General features: G+C 44.6%; 1 protein-coding gene across 2 annotated transcripts in view; it reads left to right on the top strand.

The window, feature by feature from the left end:
• XYLB (xylulokinase homolog (H. influenzae)) overlaps positions 1-17,626 on the top strand; it is a 75,926-nt gene that overhangs the window by 12,053 nt on the left and 46,247 nt on the right. For both annotated transcript variants that reach the window (XM_011953313.1, XM_011953314.1), the window contains exons 3-6: positions 11,266-11,335; positions 13,842-13,922; positions 16,110-16,196; positions 16,519-16,647. In XM_011953313.1, coding sequence (XP_011808703.1) covers positions 11,266-11,335; positions 13,842-13,922; positions 16,110-16,196; positions 16,519-16,647 — 367 coding nt within the window. The remainder of the gene's footprint in view (positions 1-11,265; positions 11,336-13,841; positions 13,923-16,109; positions 16,197-16,518; positions 16,648-17,626) is intronic.

The raw sequence follows: 17,626 nt of genomic DNA, 5'->3' as shown, positions 1-17,626 counted from the left end.
CCGTGTCAGCCAGGATGGTCTCGATCTCCTGACCTCGTGATCCGCCTGTCTCGGCCTCCCAAAGTGCTGGGATTACAGGCTTGAGCCACCGTGCCCGGCCTATTTTCATTTCTATTGGGTATATTACCTAAAAGTGGAATTGCTGGGTCACATGGAAACTCTATGTTCAACGTTTTGAAGAATTGCCAAACTATTTTCCAAAGTAGCTATACCATTTTCCATTCCCACCACTGTTAGATGATGCCTCCAGTTTCTCCACATCCTTGCTTAACATTTATTATTGACTGTCTTTTTAATTACAGATGACAGCCATCCTAGTGGATGTGAAATGTTATCTCACTGAGCTTTTGATTTGCATTTATCTAATGAAAATGATATTGAGTATCTTTGCCATTTGTATATCTTCTTTAAGAAATGTCTATTAAGATCTTTTGCCCTTTTAAAAAAAACTGTGTTATTTCTCTTTTATTATTGAGTTGTAAAAGTTTTTTTTTTTTAATATATATTCTGGATACAAGTCCCTTGTCAGATACGTGATCTCAAAATTTTTGTCCCATTCTGTGGGTTGTCTTTTCACTTTCTTGATGATCCTTTGAAGCAATGTTTTTACTTTTGATAAAGTCTAATTTTCCTACTTTTTTCCTTTTGCTGTTTGTGCTTTGGTGCAGTATTGGTTAGGTTTTGGTATCAATTTTATATTTACTTCACTAAAATAACTGGAAAAATTTTCCTTCTTTTCGGGCGCTCTACAACAATTTAAATAGTATTAGAAATATTTGCTATTTAAAGGTTTGGTATAATTTTTCTGTAAAACCATTTGGGTCTGGTGCTTTTGGGGCATAGGGTAGCTCTGGTCTTCCTTCTTAGCTGGACATGCCAGTTTTGTTGTGTGTGTGTGGTTTCTTTCTTTCTTTTTTTTTTTTTTAGACAGAGCCTCGCTCTGTCACGCCCAGGCTGGAGTGCAGTGGCACGATCTCAGCTCATTGCATCCTCCACCTCCTGGGTTCAAGCAATTCTCCTGCCTTAGTCTCCCAATTCTCCTGCCTTAGTCACCTGGGATTACAGGTGCCCTCCATCATGCCTGGCTAATTTTTGTATTTTTAGTAGAGACGGGGTTTCACCCTTTTGGCCAGGCTGGTCTTGAACTCCCGACTTCAGGTGATCCGCCTGCCTTGGCCTCCCAAAGCACTGGGATTATAGGTGTGAGCCACTGCGTGCAGCTGAAATGCCAGTTTTAATTTGTTAAATACATGGCAGAATGTCTGGTTACAGTTTTTATCTGTTTTGTAAAGTCCACATTTTTTGGTGAGCTTTTGTTGTCTATAGTAAAATTTTGTTGCTCTCTTCCTCTTTTTCCCTAGTAGTATCTTTTTTTAAAAATCCATGTTATTATTATTATTATTATTGTTATTGAGACAGAGTCTCTCTCTGTCACCCAGGTTGGAGTGCAGTGGTGCCATCTCGGCTTACTGCAAGCAAGCTCTGCCTCCTGGGTTCATGCCCTTCTCCTGCCTCAGCCTCCCGAGTAGCTGGGACTACAGGTGCCCACCACCACGCCCGGCTAATTTTTTTGTCTTTTTAGTAGAGACGGGGTTTCACTGTGTTAGCCAGGATGGTCTCGATCTCCTGACCTTGTGATCCACCTGCCTTGGACTCCCAAAGTGCTGGGATTACAGGTGTGAGCCACCGCACCTAGCCAAAAAAATCCGTATTATTGAATATAATTTATGCACAAAATGCCATCCATTAAAAATGTATACTTAAATGTATTTCACAGCTATATAGACCTATAGCTGTGAAACTACCACCACAATCAAGATACAGAATATTTATATCACACCCCAAAAGATCCCTTTTTTCCCACTTACTGAGACAAGCTTGGTTGTGGAGACCCCAACCCACCAGCACTAGAGGAATGAAGGCAAAGACCCAGAAATAAAGTGCAGTGTGGGAATCAGGGTGCTAACAGCCTTGAGAGCTGAGAGTCATGAATAGAGTTTTACCCACATTTTTATTGACAGTAAGCCTGTGATAAACATCATGTCTATAGATTATAGATTAGCTAAAAGCATTCCTTATGGGAAACAAAGCATTCTTAGCAAGGAGCAGAGAAACAAGCTCTGGCTGATTATCTGCAGCAGGAACATGTCCTTAAGGCACAGATCGCTCATGCCATCGTTTGTGGTTTAGGAACGCCTTGAGCGGTTTTCCACCCTGTGTGGGCCAGGTGTTCCTTGCCCTTATTTCGGTAAACCAGCAACCTCCAGCATGAGTGTCATAGCCATCATGAGCATGTCACATTGCTGCAGAAATCCTGTTTATGGCCAATTTCTTTAAGGCCTTTTTATGACAGGCTTAGGGCCTGTTTCCAACATGTCTCCCTTTTTGTTTTTGCAAAGTGATAAAGGCAAAGGCACTTTTGTCACGGTGGGCTACTTCTCGCAGGATTCGGGATCCGCATCTGCGGACTACACAAAGACGAACAACACAGATTAAAAGCACAATCATCATTAAAGTCACAGAGCCTCCAAGTGTCTTGATCCATTTTAATGGGTTAATAGCTGCTAATCTGTCTGCAGATCCTTCAGGCACTTCAGTTCCTGGCATTAGCGTCAGATGTGCCTGAGAGGCTTGAAATACTTGTTCCTTCAGTTTTGCAATACCCAAAGATAAATTTCCAGTATGACCCTTTAAATGTCTCTTAACTCTTTCCCACTCATGTTCTGTTTCATTATACAGATGAGGAGTAATGCAAACATCAGAAGTATTCTAATCACATTGTAACTGCATTCTATATTCTAAACTAACTACATGATCTTCCAACCATACAATAGTCTGTCAGAGATCATTAATCTGATTAGCTAGTTTCTGGTTTATTTTAGCTTGGGAATTCCACAACAAAGTAGAATTTTTCTGCCAATTGTTTACACAGTCTGCTGTTTGTACTGTGAAATGCAAAGTAACTCCAGCTGCTGCGGCAGTAGCTATGACAGCAATCAATCCTATAATGATTAAAATTAAAGTGGCAATGAAACGCTGAGAGCATCTCAGAATCTTTTGAAGAATTTCAGTAATAACATGCACAGAAGGAGAGGCTTCCCAAGGACGGGAAAGCTTTACAGGTATCCATATTCCTTCTCGGGCTCTTACCACTAAAATTAAATGATCAGTATTATACAAGGAAGAATTCACACAAGAAAGCAATCTACATTCTTGACAAGTCACATGATGATTAGGGAGATCAAGTATTAAATCACCCACTACAAGCAGGAAAGGAGGACGGACACAACTCTATATCCAGACGGAATCGTTGTGAGCCAATTCTAACATGTCATTAGGATTATATTGGGTTGGCTTAGTATATTTCCCTTCCCAAATCTTTATCTTTTGTAGTGCCATTAATATTTTCCACAACTCCTTATGTTTAGCTCCTACAGCAGACCATATCATTTGGGGTTGAGGTATCACTATACCACCATATGCCCAAATAATAGGAACTCTCGCTGTACTTTTTATAGTGTCCACCATCTGATATCGTTTTGTTTAGATGCAGGGTGACCATTACCTACAGATTGAGAGGTGAGCCTCCTAAGTGCCCCTTTAGGGGACCAACCAATAATGACTCCATATGAATCATTATGAAACACCTGTGCGTGCCCTGCGATACAAGCAAATCCCTTCATTTTTTTTGACCATGTCCGATCTACTTTACAGATAGGTTTTTGAGGGCGGTAAACTTTGGTTACAGGAGCATAATCACTGTGATAAATACTAAGACCAGAAAGCATATGTAATTGTGCCACAGAGATGTTATGTTCAGGCACTATTGCCAGCCAAGATTGATGACTGGGAGGTAAACACCTATTGGCTTTTCCCAAGCAAATAGGTGCTCAAATCCCAACAATATATTCGTAATTATTCCCTCCTTTTGGGGATGAGACGGGCCTCTATCATCTGTAGAACCAGGCATCCAAAAACCATTAGTGTATACCTCCACTGGGCGGGGGGTGCGTCTAACCATGTTGCTGGCTGTAGAAGTGGTGGAAAAGGAATATATGCCAAATAAGTATAATTGTTTTTTGTTTCAGCAGTTACTGGGGGAATACTCATGGCAATGGTGAGCACAGCCATCATAGCTACCATTAGATTATTCATTGTAATTGGTCATCCCACCTTCTTCAGATTTTCTTTCGCCATCTGTGTCAACTTCTTGATCTGGTCCCAGGTGGGTGGCTGTGCCTGACAAGTGTTGCTTGCCGAGACTGGTGTCTTCCTGATTGCCAGTCTCAACATGGCTGCAGCTGTTGGGGTCCTCGGGTTACTCCCAAAATCTCTTCTTCAGCATCTGGCTCATGATAAGGTTTCAGGTGTCTTGATGATATCCAGATCGGCTGCTGATTTTGGCCTGGAGAAACACAAGCATAACCTCTACCCCATGTTATTATTTTACCTATTTCCCAAATTTTTTTAATCGGATCTCTCCACAAAACCAGTTATTCTGCTTCTGTCTTTGCAGCTGGTTTCTGTAGATGCTGTTCAGCTGCTAATAGCATCTGGCCTTTAGGCAGGCTCAAAAAATTTAAAGTTAATAATGCTAGATTTAGTTGCATATGTGAAGTCCTATAGTCACTGTCTCTCCTTTTTTGTTTTTGTAACTGCTGTTTCAGGGAGAGATTCATTCTTTCCACTATGGCTTGTCTTTGAGAATTATATGGAATACCAATAATGTGTTTAATATTCCATATAGAAAAAAATGTAGCTAGAGCTTGGCTAGTGTAGCCTGGGGCATCATCTGTTTTAATAGAAGCTGGAATGCCCATCACCACAAAACATTGCAAAAGGTGACATTTAACACAAGCAGAAGACTCTCCTGATTGGCATGTAGCCCAGACAAAGTGAGAAAAGGTGTGCACACATTACATGAACATAAGCTAGTCTCCCAAACGAGGGAACATGTGTGACATCCATTTGCCAAAGAGGATTATGTTCCAATCCTCAAGAATTAACTCCTCCTGTAAAAGATGAGGAATGCACCATTTGGCAAGTTGGGCATTGCTGGATAAAAGCTTTAACTTCTTTCCAGGTAATGCTGTATCTGCGTTTGAGACCAGAGGCATTAACATGGGTTAAACTGTGAAAGTGTCTAGCATTAGATATTGCAGTAGCAACTAGGCGATCAGCCATTTGATTCCCTGTAGTTAAAGGTCCTGGAAGAGGTGTATGAGCACTAATATGAGTAATATAAAAAGGATACATTCTGCTCCTAACTGCTGTTTTCAGTTGGGTAAATAAAGTCATCAGTTGCTCATCTGTGTAGAATTGTAGCTGAGCATTTTCAACTAACTGTGTAGAATGAACCATATATGAAGAATCAGAAATCACATTAGTAGGCACACTAAAAGCAGTCGATACCTCAATTACAGCTACAAGCTCTGCTTTTTTAGCTGAAGTAGAGGGCGTCTGGAAAACTACCTTTCGATCCAGAATAAGAGGCTTTACCATTACTAGACCCATCTGTGAAGACATTCTCAGCACCTTCAATTGGTTTGAATTTAGTTATTTTAGGGAGAATCCAATTAGTTAGTTTTAAAAATTGAAACAGTTTCATGTTAGGAAAATCATTATCGAGAATACCCACAAAGTCAGCTAAACGGGTTTGCCAAGTAAGATTATTTATAAAAGCTTGCTGTATTTGTGCCTTTGTGAGAGGGACAATAACTTTTCCAGGATCATATCCATGTAATTTAAAAATCCGAGTTCTCCCATTTCCTATTATAGTAGCAATTTGATCCAAATAAGGAGTCAAAGTCCGTGAATTAGTATGTGGAAGGAAAGCCACTCTACAAGATCTTGCTCTTGAACAATAACACTAGTAGGTGAATGCTGAGTTGGAAAAATTAGCAAATCTATAGTCTTCTCTGGATCTGTTGTATTTATTTGGGCCTTATGGACTTGCTTTTCGATTAGCTGCAGCTCTGCCTCAGCTTCTTTTGTTAATTGCCAAGGAGACTAGGATCTCCTCTAAGGATAGAAGACAGATTACTCATGGCATAGGTAGGAATGCCTAGAGCAGGCCGTATCCGATTAATGTCCCCTAGTAGTTTTTATTTATTTATTTATTTATTTATTTATTTATTATTATACTTTAAGTTCTAGGGTACATGTGCATAACGTGCAGGTTTGTTACATATGTATACTTGTGCCATGTTGATGTGCTGCACCCATCAACTCGTCTGCACCCATCAACTCGTCATTTACATCAGGTATAACTCCCAGTGCAATCCCTCCCCCTTCCCCCCTCCCCATGATAGGCCCCGGTGTGTGATGTTCCCCTTCCCGAGTCCAAGTGATCTCATTGTTCAGTTCCCACCTATGAGTGAGAACATGCGGTGTTTGGTTTTCTGTTCTTGTGATAGTTTGCTAAGAATGATGGTTTCCAGCTGCATCCATGTCCCTACAAAGGATACAAACTCATCCTTTTTTATGGCTGCATAGTATTCCACAGACTTGGAATCAACCCAAATGTCCATCAGTGACAGACTGGATTAAGAAAATGTGGCACATATACACCGTAGTAATTTTTGAAAGTCATTCAGTGTTTTCAATTGATCCCTATGTGTGGTTACTTTCTGTGGCACAATAGTAGTGTCGTTTACTAAGGTCCGCAAGTAGGAGTAAGGAGTAGTAGTCTGAATTTTGTCAGGAGCTGTAATTAAACCGGCATGAGAAATCGAATTTTGCAAGTGATTATAACTTTGGAGTAATATTTCTCGAGTGGGGGGCAGCAACAAAGAATATCATCTATATAATGAATAATGTAACAATTTACGAGTAGGTTCAATTGCTTGTCCTACATAAGTCTGACAAATTGTTGGACTGTTTAACATGCCTTGTGGCAACACTTTTCAATGAAAACGCTTACAAGGCTGCAAGTTGTTGACCGCAGGAATCGTAAATGCAAACCATTCACAGTCTTGCTCAGCTAAGGGGATAGTAAAGAAACAGTCTTTTAAATCTATGACTATTAAAGGCCAATTTTTTGGAATCAGAGCAGGAGAAGGCAGTCCTGGCTGTAATGCCCCGATAGGTTGTGTAACTGAATTAATGGCTGTAAGATCTGTCAACAATCTCCATTTACCTGATTTAATAACAAAGACTGGAGAATTCCAGGGGGAAAATGTTGGAGCTATGTGTCCTTTTTCTAATTGTTCAGTAACTAAGTTCTCTAAAGCCTCCAGTTTCTCTTTACTCAGTGGCCATTGTTCTATCCAAATTGGCTTATCTGTTAACCATTTTAAAGGTATAGGTTCTGGAGGCTTAGCAATGGCTGCCATCAAAAATGGTATCCTAAGCCTTGGCGGGAACTGTTTCTTTCCACTTTAAGCAGTTCCTTCAAACCTTGCAAATTTTTTCCTAGTCCCATACCAGGGACATACCGTATTTCATGCATCATATGTTGACTTGAGGGCTATATAATTGTTCTGGAATTAACACTTGTGCTCCCCATTGTTGTAATAAATCTTCCCCCATAAATTTATAGGTACAGAAGTTGTAATTGGTTAAATAGTCCCAGGTTGTCCATCGGGCCCTTCACAATGCAAAATGTAACTACTTTGATATACTTCAGGGGCTTTACCGGCTCCAATTATGTTAAATTGAGTAGGTTGAATGGCCACACAGATGGCCAATGCTGTAGAGAAATGATTGAAATGTCCACTCCTGTATCTACCAGTCCTTTAAATTTTTTTCCTTGAATGGTTATTTCACAGGTAGGATGCTTATTGGTAATTTGATTCACCCAATAACCTGCTTTGCCTTGTTTATTTGTGCTTCCAAATCCTCCTGTTCGTTTAGTTTCTGCTTTCCCTATTTCCATATATGGCACAGTCAGGAGCTGTGCTGTACGCTCTCCTGGCTCTGCTTTCCGGGGAACAGCAGTAGATATAACAATTTGAATTTCCCCCTTGTAATCTGAATCAGTGACTGCTGTTTGTACCTGTACCTAGAAGTAATCCTACTGTCCCCCCTGGCAAGGGTCCACAGACTCCTGTTGGCCCTTTTTGCGGGAGTTCCCCAGGCAAAAGGCTCACAGCTTTTGTGCAGCATAAATCTACTGCGGCACTACCTGCTGTGGTGGGGGACAGGCATTGTACAGGGGTGAGGGAGTGGCCAGAGCTCCTCAGTTTGGAATGGGGCCCAGGATGGGCCCCTCATAGCATTTCCCGAAATCGGGTTCACATCTTTATCAAACTTAGAGTGACACTGATTAGCCCAGTGTTTTCCTTTTTTGCATTTTGGACATATTCCAGGCTCAGCAGTTTTCTTTTTACCCCCAACTGGCAGCCTGACTTACTGATTTTTTCGAACTTCTTTTTTAGTATGACTGTGTTTCCCACAGTTAAAACAAGCTCCAGGAAACGAAGTATTTCCTTTACCTACTGTCAGTCCTGCAATTGCCTGGGCTAGCAGAATAGCTTTATGCAGATTACCTCCGATACCGTCACAAGCTTTAATATACTCAACCAAATATGCTTTTCCTCTAATAGGTCACAGAGCGGCTTGGCACTCAGGATTGGCATTGTCGAAAACTAATAACTGCAACACTGTATCCTGAGCAGCGGAATCTGCAATCACCTTTTTAAGAGATTCCTGTAACTAAGCTGTAAAATCTGCATAAGGTTCTTTCAGTCCCTGTTTGACAGCACTAAAGGAAGGATATTGTTCTCCTCCTGAAGTGATCTTTTCCCCAAGCTCTAATGCACACTCCTCTAAGCTGCTCTATAGCATCATCATGCATGACCACTTGTGCACCTAAACCAGCCCCGCCGCTGACCCCCAAACTTGGTCTGTAGTTATATTAACTTGAGGTTGGGCCTGGGCATTGTGAGCAGCCTGGATGGAAGTTTCATCTGCCCACTAAGTTTTAAATTTTAAGAACTGAGCAGCAATCAGACAAGCTCGAGTAAGAGCGTCCCAGTCAGTAGAAATCATCCGACTGGAGACAGCAACATTCTTTAACAGTCCCATTACAAAAGGAGAACCTGGTCCATATTGATTAATAGCTTGTTTAAATTCTTTGAGTAATTTCAAAGGAAAAGGCTCAAATGTAGCCATAATATTCCCCTGTTGATCATCTGGGTGTAATCTAACAGGGAACTGTCAACCCAACCATCCATATAACCCTCTCATCTAGCTTGCTGAATTCCTGCGTGAGAGCATTCACTCGAGGCACTGCTTGGACAGTCACTGGGACAACAACTTTTCACCCAGTGTCCTCCAGAAAAGAAAGATCTGGAGGGTCAGGCCACTCTTTTTCTTCAAAATAATGAGGGGGTGGAGAGGGGTAGGGACAAACCTCTCCCTCCTTTGCCACTTTAGCTGGCAAACGAACCTGCTTTGTCATCTCTTCTGTTACTTCGTTATACTCTCCTTCTTCCTCTGATTCCTTCTCCTCATCATCTGTGTGGAAAGGCTGCAAGGTGGAACGAACCAGAGCCCACACTGACCAGACAGTTATAGGAATATCCTCAGCACCATCCTTATATGCCTTTTTCAGTGTGCTGCCTACCTTTTCCCAGACCTCTACATTCATAGTCCCTTGGTCCAGAAACCAGGGACAATATTTCTCTACCGCACTAAAAAGCTGCATAAGTTGGCTAGTGCTAACCTTCACTCCCTGTTTTCTGAGGAGCTGCCGAAGCAGACTCAAATAAGCCTTGTGCCTGCTCGACCCTTGTCCCATTGTTACCCTGATGCTTCTGAACTCCCCTTCTTACTTACCATGGGGATTGCTTAAGAGTACTTGGGTGTCCTCCAGCGTAGTTCCATGTTCTCCAGCTGTTGCTCCGGCAACCCTTTGACCTGGGTTCGAGCCCCATGTTGGGTGCCACCTACCAAGACCAGCTCGGTCATGGAGACCCCAACCCAGCAGCACTAGAGGAATGAAGACAAAGACCCAGAAATAAAGTGCAGTGTGGAATCGGCTAACAGCCTTGAGAGCTGAGAGCCACAAACAGAGTTTTACCTACATATTTATTGACAGTAAGCTTGCGATAAACATCGTTTCTATAGATTATAGATTAGCTAAAAGCGTTCCTTATGGGAAACAAAGCATTCTTAGTGAGGAGCAGAGAAACAGGCTCTGGCTGATTATCTGCAGCAGGAACATGTCCTTAAGGCACAGATCGCTCATGCCATCGTTTGTGGTTTAGGAATGCCTTGAGCAGTTTTCTGCCCTGGGTGGGCCAGGTGTTCCTTGCCCTTATTTCAGTAAACCAGCAACCTCCAGCATGAGTGTCATAGCCATCATGAGCATGTCACATTGCTGCAGAATTCCTGTTTGTGGCCAGTTTCTTTAAGGCCTTTTTATGACAGGCTTAGGGCCTGTTCCTAGAACCCACTAGATTTAGACAACCACTGATCTCCTTTTCTCAGTATAGATGAATTTACACCTTCTAGTCTATTCCTATATAAGTTATAATTGTGTACATATCAATAGTTCATATTTTTTCTTGCTCTGTAGTATGATATCACATATATGCACCACAATTTATCTGTTCACTTGTTTAGGGACACTGGGTTGACTCCAGTTAATTATTACAAATAAGTCTGCTATGAATATTTGTGTACAAATCTTTCTATGGACTTAAACTTTCATTTCTCTTGGCTGGATACTTAGGAATTGAATGGCTAGATCACATGGTTATCTAATAGAATCTCAGTGTGGATTCTGAGCCTGGTTTTCTCTTTTTAAACACACAGTTAAAAGGGTTGGATTTTATCAGATCAGCTCTTTGCGCTAGAATCTTCTAGGAGTGAGGAGGGTGGTGAGAGGGTTCCAGTCAAACTTCCAAAGCCTGTCATCCAAGGACTTCCTGGTCTGTTGTGATAGTAGAGAGACTCTTTCCTCCAAGGCAGCATCTCTGGGTAGCTGCCCCCTTCTACCTCTCCAAACCTATGGGGCTTGAAAGGGATTTTATAATCCAACCCTGCACTCCCCCAGGGTGAGCCTTTCTTATCTAGAAGGTTTCTTTAGAAGGTGCTTTCTGAGAATTGCCACCTCTGGGCCACTCTGGGCGATTTGCCTGTCTTCTCTTTCCATCTTTGCAGCCCTTGTGCCTGTTCAATCAACAGTTTGCACTTGGGGTTGGGGAAGGTTCTCCTTCATCTGGACATTTCCAGAGTCATCTATCACAGGATTTCTCCTGGCTTTGCAACAGTCTGCCTGCCCTGAGGCTCTGGCCTGATTCTCTGTTGTTCTTGCAGGACTCAGGGCGGTGTTCATGTGCACAAGGATGGGCTGACGGTCACTTCTCCAGTGCTAATGTGGGTCCAGGTAAGCGTAGGGATTCCTGTTCTCCTTCTGTCCCCAGCCTGTCTCACTGGCAGACTCGTTGATTTGCTAGGAAGTCCAAAGGTGGCAGCCAATGAGAGCATCTGTTGAGACCAAGTCCTCATGGGAAAGTGGAGTTGGCATGGCTCCTGGGACCAGGCTCAGCCTCAGCTGGTGTCAACACTCCCAGGCTCAGAACTTCCAGGTGGTGGAGCCACAGTAGATGGCAAGTCCTGCCATTAACCATCTTTAAAATACCACAGAGCAAATCTTTTCCAAACATCTGCAGTCAGGCCCTGTGGCCTCCCTTGTACCATGAAATACAAACATAGGTTGGGTGTGGAGGCTCACGCCTATAATCCCAGCACTTTGGGAGACCGAGGCAGGTGGATCACCTGAAGTCAGGAGTTTGAGACCAGCCTGGCCAACATGGTGAAACCCCGTCTCTACTAAAAATACAAAAGTTAAGCCGGGCATGGTGGCACATGTCTGTAATCCCTGCTACTCAGGAGGCTGAGGCAGGAGAATCACTGGAACCTGGGAGGTGGAGGTTGCAGTGAGCTAAGATTGCACCATTGCACTCCAGCCTGGATAACAAGAGTGAAACTCCATCTCAAAAAAAAAGAAAAAGAAAAAAAGAAATACAAACATAACCCTTAGGGTCTTAGTTCTCAGCCTCCAGGATCCCTTAGCTCCCTAAGCATTCAGAATGGCAAGTTATTGCCTGGCCAGTCAGACTCATATCAGTCCCAAGCCAGGCCTGCCTCTGAGGATCAACAGGAAAGGAGAATGCCTGTAGCAGGATCTGGTGACCTAGGGGGCCGCAGAAGCAGGGATGTGGAAAGCACAGAGAGGCATGGTAGCACCGGGGGCTACCTCATCATATGCTACAGGGTCCCCAAGTCCCTGAAACTGGAGGCCAACTAAGTGTGTGTCTTCCAAAGGCTTTTTTCAGTCCTCCAATACCTATCTAACCAGTTCCCTATATTAAATTCTTTTTGTTAAAAATAACTAATATGATTTCTTTTTTATTGGTGTAACCCTGATTCATACACTGGAGAACTGGTGTAAAGGATGGATTTTTATCCAGACAAACTGGCTAGAATGTACTTCAGAGGGAGCTGAGCCAGACCAAGGGGCAGAGTGGGAGGGTCAGGGGTTAGAGGCAATGGTCAGTGTCAGGAGGTCCCAGTGATGATGTCGAGGGCATCTCATAGGCCAAGGCCTTCACCTGGGGAGGTGCGTAGTGGGTGAGAGCCACGCTTGGGGGTGGGGCCAGGGTGATTTCTGATCTGACACAGCCTCCAGGACCAAACTTGATCCTAGCTCTGCCAGCCCCTGTTCCAGCTGTGCCCCACTCCCTGCCCGAGGTTTGATGGGCACAGATAGAGAGGGCATCCACAGCCAGGGCTGAAAGGAGCCCTCCAAGCAAAGGCTGGGGGTGGTGGAGTCAGGCAAAAGTGAGAGAGTCTTCTCTGCCTTCAGGAAAACACAGGTCAGAGAGAATCTCTAATTCCTGCTGTGAAATCTTAGGAGGATGGTGCCAAGTTCTACTGGGCACCACCATCCATCCCACTCATTGGGTTTTGCTAGAAAGGAGAGTCCAACCAGACAGTAAAGGCTGGAATAGGGGCCTGGAACAGGTGGCCATCATCTCTATCCACTCCCTCCAGCCTCTGGCTCCTGGGCCTGATGCTCCACTCTCATGGGAGCTCTCTACTTTGCTCTTCACTTCCCTGTTGCAGTAAAGTCAAATCACTAATATAGTGGCTTGAAAATGCAAATAAAAGAAGCCAAAAGTTGGCTGCCTTACTTTGTTTGTTTTTGAGACAAGGTCTCACTGTGTTGCCCAGACTGGAGTGCAGTGGTGTGATCATGGCTCACTATAGCCTCAATCTCCTGGGCTCAAGTATCCTCCCTCCTCAGCCTCCTGACTAGCTGCAATTACAGGCTCATGCCACCACACCCAGCTAAATTTTTCATTTTTTTGTAGAGATGGGATCTCATTATGTTGCCCACACTGGTCTTGAACTCCTGAGCTCAAGTGATCCTTCTGCCTTGGCCTCCAAAAGTGCTGGGATTACTGGTGTGAGGTGATGGCATGCACATGTAGTTCCAGCCACTCAGGAGGCTGAGATGGAAGGATCACTTGGACCTGAGAGGTTGAGGCTGCGGTGAGCTAAGATTGCACCACTCCATTTCAGTCTGGGAACTAGAGCAAGACCCTGTCTTGAAAAAAAAAAAAGGAGGGGGAGTAAAATTTGAGCATTGGTGGTTTATGATTCCATTTATTTAAAATATTTTTAGGATAGTTGACCTTTTTATTTGATTGATGCCTACTTGTTTAAATACTGTACTCTAGTGCTTACAAATCCCAAGTCATGAGTTTTTTCATCATCTGCCCAGAGTCCTCTGCTGTAATGGCAGGCACTTGTGTTTCAATTCTGAGGCTTGCGTGTCTGATTCAGTGGTTCTGTGCAGTCATGGTGGGTTCTGTTTTTCTTCTCAGGCCCTGGATATCATCTTGGAAAAGATGAAGGCTTCAGGCTTTGACTTCTCTCAAGTCCTAGCCTTGTCCGGGGCAGGCCAGGTTCGTTTGCAGCAGACTCTGTGTGCCATGTGAGGGTAACTGTCCTGGGCAGTGGTGCTGGTGTTGAAGAGATGGTTCCCCTTGGATGGGGAACAGCTCATTCTTGACAGGCATTGCACACATTTCACCATGAATAAAAATCCCTACAACTATTTTACTTTGGAGACTGTATAACTTGTCTCATTGCAAAAGGATCTGAGACAGTTCTTAGGAGTAAGTGTTATATAAAATAGGACTCTTGGTGAGAGAACTGAGTAGAGGTCCTCTAAAGGGGATGGAGGAAGCAATTGACATGAATTTATTATGACTGCTTGGGGGCACCACAATTGCTTTTCTATTTCCTGAAAGTAAAAGCAAAGTCAAAAATGATCCTAATAATGATAGTTGTTTCAGTAGAAGGAAGAGTATTAATAATGATATCAAAGGACATTGACTGAACACTTAGTGCATGCCAGATACAACTCTGAGGCCTTTCCAGATGCCATCCAACTTAATCCTTACGATTCTACAGGGTGGTGCTGTGGAGTGCTTGGTACACACTCAGGGCATCCTGTCTGGGTTTGATCCCTGGCTCTACCATTCACAAGCAGTGACCTGGGATGCATCATCTGGCTTTCTGGTGCCCCTGTATTCTCATCTGTCATAGGGTCATTATGAGTATAAGTACATAGCACAGTGCCTCCTATTAATACGCAGTAAGCATTATTAAAGCTTGGGCTTCTGCTATGATCATTAGTATTTCCATGAGGCACAGAGAAGTGATGTCACTTACCCAAGATCACACCATGCTGGGAGTGGGAGTCAGGACCCAAGTCCATCTCATCCAGTCCCTTGGTGGTGCTGGGATCACTTTTCTCCATGCTGGATTACCATATTTTCAAATCCTTACTAGGATGTAACTAATTTTTCTGAAGATGCTTCTTCCTCCGTGACCTAACAGGAATTTCTTGTTTTGGTTCTTGTTAAACACAACAGAGATTCCCTGGGTGATCTTGTCTACTTCTCTCTCCCGAATCCCAGGCCTGGACACCCATTTCCCTCCTAGATACTCCCTGACGCCCATGACTGAATATCCCACAAATGTCTCAAACTTAGCATGTCCCAGACTGAGTTCTGTCTCCCTTCAGACCTCCTCCTTTCTGGGTTCTCTTTCTCAGGGAATTCTCCCCATCCACCCAGGGCACAACTCAATTGTCATCCCTGACTCCTCCACCTTCCCACCCCACATCCAAGGGTCCTCATATCCCACTGATTTGTCTGTGACTCTTGACTCTACCATGTCTTCTCCAGCACTACTTGCTTGTCATTCTTCTCCAGGTCTCTACTGCAGCCTCCCTGCCTCCAGCCTACCTTCCCCATGACTCCCACAAGCCCTTCATACATTCAGCCCTGTCCACACCACTCCCCCTGGTAATCCAGGGTTCCCACTACCTCCAAGATAAACCCCAGCCTCCTGAGCATGGTTTCAGGCACTCAGTGCTCAGGCTGTCTCCTTTCTCTTCAGCCCATCACGTACCCGCAACCCAGCCTCAGGCCCACTGCTTAGAATGCCACCCTTCCCGGGACCTGCCTGGTGCCCCTCACCTGCAGATTCTCTGCATGCAACACACACTAGGACCCTTTCCTGATACTCACGACCACTTCCACCCATCTGTGCTCGAGTTGGTCAGGTGCCTCTGTTCGCACAGCCCTGTCACTGCAGCTCCATAGGGTTTTGTAATTGTATACTTGTGTCCTTTTCCCTGACTCAACTCCAATAGCCTGAAGAACAGGGACGATAGTATCCTACTCATCTGTCCCAAGCCTGGCATGATCTATGTGCTTAATAAATGTTCGTTGAATGAATGAATGAATTAATGAATGGGGTGAGTGAATAAATAAATGAATTTCAGGTAATATTACAAGCAATGTCTTTAAATGCAGTTTTACAAAAGGCATCAAAATCCAGACCAATAATTAGTTCTTGGACCTTTTCTATAAGTTGTAGGGTAGACAGGGCAGAGTTCCTCCCCATTTTCTTGAAATGGAAACCAAATCTCAGGAGGGTGATGAGCTCTGTGACTAAGTGGCAGGGGCGGGTGTGGAGCCCAGTTCTTTGGCATGTGGTCTGGGGTGTCTTTCTGTGTCTCCAGGAGGCTGTGACACCGGTGTGTGGTCATGTGAACGTGTGCTTGGGTTTCCCAACAGCAACACGGAAGTATATACTGGAAGACTGGAGCCCAGCAGGCACTGACAAGCCTATCACCAGACCTCCCGCTACACCAGCAGCTGCAGGTAGCTGTGACTACATTGTGTGAGTGTGAGAAACTTCTGCAGAGTCCTAAGTCCTGTGGGTCCTGAAGCCTGCTCATCTCAGTGTTGCGGCTATGCTCAGGCACCCTCACCAGAAGAGCTTTCAACCTCAGGCTTTTGGGGAGAGACCCCATTGGGCCAGTTCTAGCTTACAGCACAAAGGGCTGTCCCATGTGTCTCCAACCAAGATGACTTGGGAAGAAGCGTCACGACTGCCGTGATAGGCAGTGTGACCGCCAGCCCTGGGGCAGCTCTCCAAGTCAGTGGATGGAGCTTAAGCCTGCGCCTTTGCCCTCCTTCCCAGGACTGTTTCTCCATCAGCGACTGCCCGGTGTGGATGGACTCCAGTACCACAGCCCAGTGCCGCCAGCTGGAGGCTGCCGTGGGTGGGGCTCAGGCTCTCAGCTGCCTCACGGGGTCCCGTGCCTACGAGGTAGGCTGAGGATGGAGGGGGTGCAAGCGGTGGTCTGGTTGCAGGTTCTGGAGGCATAGTGGGTGACCTGCCTCTGTGGGGATCACATGAGGTGGTGGAGGTGTTGGCCCAGCAGAGCCAGGAACAGGCACTCTGGCCCCTGGGTCCTGATCCAGGCCACCTGCCGCCTGTGTGTTCCCAGGCCAGGCTGGGTGTGCACATGGCTGTGCCCCTGACATGGAGGTGCTGTGCTTGGGGGTGAGGAGGGCTCCTCCTCTCATTGTCTGTAACCTGGGGATTACAACAGGACTTGTGTTTTGGGTAGGTTTGAAGTTGAAAGAAGCCAGTGCATGTAAGGCACTTAGTGCAGTGTCTGGCAAAGTTAAAAAAAAAAAAAAAAAGAATGTCTCTGTTCCACTGGTTCAGTGATGTCCCCAGGGGTGATTGCGATTAGGCCAGTTTGGGTCTTATGACCCAAGTAAAAGTTTTGGGGATAGGGCCAACCCTACTTGGGCCACCTGAAATAACAATATGTGGATGGGGAAAATACCCCGATCCCCTCTCTGGTGCCTTGGTCAGAACAGTCACCATGCTGTGTGAAGAGCAAGGGTTATTCACTCAGTGCTGTCCGGTCCTGATGTGGGAGAGGCCCTCCAGGAAGGCCCGAAAGTTACTCACTTCTCTATCCTGTGGGTGCAGAGCCATTGTTTACTGCCTGAATATTTGATTACTAAGGACATTTTAAGGATTTAAAGGCCAAAATCACATTGTTTAGTAGATATCAAACAGATTTAATGCTGATTTTAAAAATATTTATTTATTAGAGATGGGGTCTCACTGTGTTGCCCAGGCTGGACTCCTGGGCTCCAGAGCTCCTCCCGCTTCAGCCTCTTAAGTAGCTGGGATTACAAGCACACAGCACCATGGCCGGTTGGGGCTTACTTTTAAAAGCTTTCGTGATACCTACTCCTATACAGCGCTTGCTACGTTAAACTCACTT

This window comes from Colobus angolensis, unplaced genomic scaffold (genome assembly GCF_000951035.1).
Source record: "Colobus angolensis palliatus isolate OR3802 unplaced genomic scaffold, Cang.pa_1.0 Scaffold36, whole genome shotgun sequence".
Lineage (NCBI taxonomy): Eukaryota > Metazoa > Chordata > Mammalia > Primates > Cercopithecidae > Colobus > Colobus angolensis.
This window is presented reverse-complemented; position numbering and strand designations above follow the sequence as displayed.